Genomic DNA, 6,000 nt, shown 5'->3' on the forward strand with positions numbered 1-6,000 from the left:
TTAATTTAATGAAATATTATATGGAGTGATTTGTAAGCATATATATATCCCACATTTACACACTTTAGATTGGGTGTAGAAGAAAACACCAAATGTCATATTCATAATTCATAATGTTGAATTGTGGATGCACCAAATTTGGCTCACTCTATTCACAGGGGTCAGAAAATGGACTTTATTTATGACCCCCACCATTTGGAAAACTTTATTATGTTTGCTCACAAATAATAACATTCATAATGTTTGTATAGAAAAAGCCAAGCCCACATTCTATGGTCCTATCAACAAGATTCTTTCCTTCATCTTTCAACCATCTCAAAGAGAAGTGGCAAATTGGATAAAAAGGGTAGGTTCAATAATTCTCCTAGAATGGCTACTTTTTAGGCACTCCCACTTGACCAAATTGTCACAAATTAATAGGGATGGCGCCCACGGGTAACGGGCACGGGTTCTATATACCCGCGACCCGCCCGTCGGGTTTCTTTTTTGCACGTTGAGACTCGTTACCCGCCCATGGTTAAAAACTTTTCGCCCATGCCCATGACCCGTGAATACCCGTGACCCGCGGGTAACCCGCGGGTAATAATAATATACAACTTTTTGTTAGAAAATCCAAATAATTTATTAATTATAAAAATATATGTACAAGCTATATGTATAATGACGTTAAAATTAAGCTTTTTTACTTGTATGTAATATTATATTTTTAATAATTATTCAAATACTAGTAAAATAGCATTTAAATTTAATAATTGTAGTGGGTAAATTAAGAAAAGTCTCATGTATTCACGGGTCGGGTTTTACCCGTGACGGGTAGTATATACCCGCGACCCGTCCGCGACCCGTCAGCGGGTATAATTTTTACCCGTACCCGTGCCCGCGGGTAAGATTTGATATTTTACCCGCCCATCGCGGATCGGGTACTCGCGGGTCACGGGTTTTTTCTCGCCCGTTGCCATCCCTACAAATTAATGTCAATGGAGTATATCTGGCAAGTTTATTTATGCAAAAGTCACTCATTATATACAAAAAATTCTAACACTGATAAAAAATGTGCAATCTATGAACTCCCTTTGCCAATTCCGGTTATAGTTTGACTGCCCTTTATAGGCGTAATCGCTATAAACTCTATATCATTCGCCATTGGCATTATCGTTGACTTTTCAATAAGAGGCGTGTTAGCTAGGACGTTTTCAAGGAAGCCTACATAGCGGTTTCGAAAGAATGTAGTGGTGAACGAAGTTGACCTTCATGTTCAAGCAAGCTTCAACAATACCATTGTGACCGTTGTGGTACTTGAACTGCATGCTTTGAGGTTGAATGGCTACTAGATAAGAAGATTCTTACCTGTATTTTTATTTGTCTTGATTCATCTCCGTTTTGTGAATCCACCCATCCCAATAGAACACAACTTTATGGAGTGAATTTTAGGAAGTGTATAGCTTAGGGTTGAAGAAAATTTTGCTACATCATTCATAAACCGGATATTAAGTAAACCTTGAAACAGGTGGAGTAAAAGAAGTGGACAAGTTAGGGTCAGCCCAACCCAATAATTAGCTACAAATTAATTACAGTAACACAACCAAACAATCTAGTATGAAACCCAAACCCAAATTAAGATTAAGATGCAACTAATGATTAGAACATAATCTCCTGAACTGGATATTATATATACGGCAATATCATGATATTTGAAAGATCACAAGTTCCAGTATCATTAAAACCATATAGATGATCCTTAGAACAAGAAAACAAGTAAGGATCTTTTAGTTGTAAACAAGACAAACAGTTAAATATCAAGTTGTTGATTTCAACAAGGTACACACAAAATGGACAACCAAATAACTGCATTGCTAGTCCATTTCCCTCTCAGAACCCTAATGTTAAATTTCTATTCACAGGCTAACTTGGTGTCAAAGCTGCTTAAACAGATTGCAAATGCTTGAAATGCAGATAAAGGGTACCGATAATCCATCGTAAACATATCTTTCCCGACCTTACCGAATTGCAATATTACTTTATCGTGATCCGGTGGCGGTGGTTGTGGTGGTTGTGACGTTCCGCCAGCTGGCAGGGAGGCAATCAGCTGAAAGTTCTTGACAGAAGCTATTGTCACTCGTCCCCTAAAATTCAAACACCAACACTGCAACTGTTCATGCCACCTAGGGGACTTGTTTTTCAAGACCAAGGGCAATTTTGACTTTTCGCTATCAGGGACGTCGGATGACATGGCAGCTCCCATGATTTCTGAAAATCTGGAGCTGCTGAATTCGGTTGAGTGGTCAAGTGACTTTGAGAAAGACATGGTTCGGAATGAGTCTTCGAGTGAGCGTGGAGGCAAGAGCTGGTCAGGCTGACCTGGCACGGACCCACCTGGTTCAAGTGAGGAGGCAGGAATTGAGTGCATGACGCAGTGCATCCTACGTGGGCCACGTGTGCCGAGAACGTTAAGCTCGTAGTTGATGTGGGCGATGTTGTAACTGCCACTTGGCACTTTTGGTGAGACTTTTTTGGAATAGAATCTTTTCGATCGACCTGGTGGTGGGATATTGGCACCCGAAAGAGGAGGCTGTGTGTCATATATTAAGAACTTTGTCCCAAGAAAATTAGATCTGCAAAATCAACGAAAAAAACAATTTAAATATTTGAACTTTCCAACATAAGCATGTTGTAGTTACCATTCTAAATAAAAGAATGGTTAAGAGAGTAATTCAACTCTGAATGGTTCATCACGTATTGTTGAATGGTTCAACATCATTTGTCATTCAAATGTCAAAAACAAACGCACTGAGTGTTGAACGGTTCAGCATTCAGTGCTAAACAATTTATTTTGAGGCAAAAAAATGCACCCTAAGGAAGAAAAAAATTACATTATTCCATAGGTTTAGAGCTAGTAATTTCGACCTATATTCTTCTGAAAGGATTGAAGTCTCCTTATATCAATCATAAGCGACCATATATAATGACAGTATAATGAAAATAATGGATTTCATACCTGAGCTTTCCAATATAAGTGTTGCTTGATCTCGATATGTTTTCAGCGTCCATGGAGATGACGTATTCCGTACAAGTAGTTCTTCGAGTTCTTTTCGCAGACAGCAAGAATTTCCCATTTTCAACAAGTAAAGCAGCTGTAAAACCATATTTACAAACTTTATAAACCAAATCTTAGCAACATATCATGGGTCTCACACTCCGACTGTTTTACATAGCTAAATAAATCTGGTAATTATCATGAGACTAAAGAAATTTATATAAATAGCATCTGCTCACCTGGACTAAGACACAAATAAAGATGATAAGTCAAATTTGATTTATCCCTCTTGATGAAACACTGGATAGTAACGTCACGTGGCCCTGGCTGAAATATGAATAGCAATTAGTAATCACCTAATATAATTTTTTTCTTTTTCTTTTTTTTTGTAAAATAAAGATGGAAAACTCCAGAAACTCGCATTACAAGTTTGCTAATTAAAGGGTCTATTTGGATGAAGTTTTATCTCTACCGGGTCAACAAGATAAAGTCAAAATATAACCAAAACGAAAAACAGTCGAATCATTTAAGTCAAAAAAAGGAATGTATTCTTACTGATATATTTTTGTAAGCAACTTTGAGTACTAACTATTTACAACTAATGAAGGAACTTCAAAGAAAAAGTTGTTTACCACAACCCAAACTGATTCCCACCCATTTTGACATAAAATCTGTTCGACTCGTTACCTGCTTTAACGAAACTGGGAAAGTAAGCTTCCCACAAGATTCGGGAGTTCGAACAATTTCCTTACACATACTCCTCCAAGACATACAAACCGCAGCACACGCAACAACATGTTTTCTTGCAGGCCAAGTGCTTTCACTTTCTTCTAATCTTTTAATTACATCGAAAAGAAGCTCGGGTGGGAGATTAGCCCACCTACTGTTTTGAACCACAAGTGACAGATGATTATCAGTTAAATCATTGATTGAACCCTGTGATTTTCCTCTTGTATGAATCCCCGAAAGCCTCACGTCAAAACTACGCCTTGATAGACTCCCAAATCCATCTCTCACATCACGAACTATGCTACGAAACGACATTTTTCAAAAGAAAACCTCCAACAATTTCAATGGCTGCAAGAGAATCAGAAGAATATTTAGTCAAAATTGGATAAAAATATAATACAAAAAAGTGGGTAGATAACAAGATGTAATTTTTACATACATGTTAAAGAAATATTATGATGATATGGGTATTTAGCTTAGATTACTCTTTAAAAAAGAAAAAAGAAAAAAACTTGGAGAAACTATGAGCATAGACTTCAAATAATGTTTGTCCCACAAGATTTTGACCATGTACAGCAATGAGAATATGACTGGCAATGAAAAAGTCAAAGACTTTCCTATCAGCAATTTAAAAAACCCCAATTTATTTTAATTTAGGGTTTATTTTTTATGTTTATTGACCACTTTGTGAACAAAATCCAGCATCATCAATCTAGGCAGGTTGCATACACCTATCTCATTCATATAATATACTCACTAGACTAGATTACTCATGTTTACAAGTAATTTTATATTTATATTACATGTATATGCTTATAATAATTTAAAATAAATCAAATTCAAATAGTGCAGAACAGGAATAACAAAAGAGAAACTAACCTGTTGATGCAGGTTAAAAATCCATCAAATCTGAAATTGAAGAACGCAAAAAAAATTAAAGTAACGAACTTTAATTTTTGAAATTACTCCCAAAAGTGTCTGAACTTCTTTATAAAAATCAAGAAAAACCAGCAGATAGATCCAGAAAAAGCTTCAAATTTTTCCTAAATTAGAGTCTCAATGAGAGCCCCAATTAGAGCGCATTAAGCAGGGTAAATAATGCAAGATTGTAGATCTAAACCTTTAGATACATAAATTTATAAAAACCCTTCAGAAATGAAGGTCAACCACTACACCGGAGTATGATAATTAGTGGAGTAATTAAGTAAGATGCAAAAATTCATTGAGGACTTTCGTCGAACAGTTGGAAGACGAGAAGCAGATGAAAAAGGAAAGGATAGTTTGGTCAGACACAGATGATGCAGGTATTCACATAGATTTATCTTTAAATTCTAAAACCCACACACTCTCTCATTCGGACTCAAAATCAACATTAAATCTAGCTCAACTAACCAGGGAACAAGATTGAAAAGTCTATGAGTATTTTATTAATTAAATTATCGAATTAAATTTTAAAATTTATAATTCAAAATACGGAGTATATAGGTGGTACAGTTAATTTAATCATTAATCACTACAAATTGATAATTGAAATATGACAGGAGCGTGATGTATTATTCTATCTTTTTCAAAAAAAAAAAAAAAAAAAAAAAAAACTAAAACTTTATAAAATTAAACTTTCATCAAAAATAAAAACAACCTTAAAAAAAATACATCAAGTATAAATGAGGCTAGCCTCGCAATTAAACAAACGAGACCTAACTATCGTGTTACTCCGTATAAGATAAGAATAAATGTTAAATACTATGTGTACTATATATACGACTTCTATTATATGTATCGTTCGAAACACAATTAGCATATTTAATTAAGAAAATTTTTATATAAAATTTATATTGTGTGTTTTTTTGTTGTTGCTAAAATGACGAAAACTCAAATAGAAATGAAGACATTTTCCAGTTAAAAACGTCAACAATGGGAGACACAAAGCGGAGGACGGGACGAAGCTTGAACTTATAAAGTTACAAAGAAATTAACTAGAGAGCTATCTATAACCGAATCTCACCCGTAAAACCAATCAACACAAACGACAAAACGAACATGCAAAATACAACCACAAAAAACTACACAATATAACATGAAAACTAAAACACAACCAACTAAAAGACGACAACAATCTATTGACCTCTTTTCTTAAATGGCAGGTTTGTCTCTATTTTGTTCACCAAAATTGAAGCAACCTTTTTTCGATCGTCATTTATCGTCTCTTGTCGAATTCTTTTTACCAACCGTTTATC

At 35.1% G+C, this 6,000-nt stretch overlaps 1 protein-coding gene across 1 annotated transcript; it reads right to left on the reverse strand.

The window, feature by feature from the left end:
- Positions 1-1,656: 1,656 nt before the first annotated feature.
- On the reverse strand, positions 1,657-5,189 carry LOC139885777 (tubby-like F-box protein 8). Its single transcript, XM_071869533.1, has 5 exons — positions 4,643-5,189; positions 3,722-4,111; positions 3,274-3,361; positions 2,996-3,131; positions 1,657-2,612 (listed from the first exon to the last, which is right to left on the reverse strand). Exons 2-5 carry the CDS (start codon positions 4,076-4,078, stop codon positions 1,892-1,894), a joined length of 1,302 nt encoding a protein of 433 aa, XP_071725634.1. The 5' UTR covers positions 4,079-4,111; positions 4,643-5,189; the 3' UTR covers positions 1,657-1,891.
- Positions 5,190-6,000: the final 811 nt, after the last annotated feature.

This window comes from Rutidosis leptorrhynchoides, chromosome 1 (assembly GCF_046630445.1).
Source record: "Rutidosis leptorrhynchoides isolate AG116_Rl617_1_P2 chromosome 1, CSIRO_AGI_Rlap_v1, whole genome shotgun sequence".
Taxonomy (NCBI): domain Eukaryota; kingdom Viridiplantae; phylum Streptophyta; class Magnoliopsida; order Asterales; family Asteraceae; genus Rutidosis; species Rutidosis leptorrhynchoides.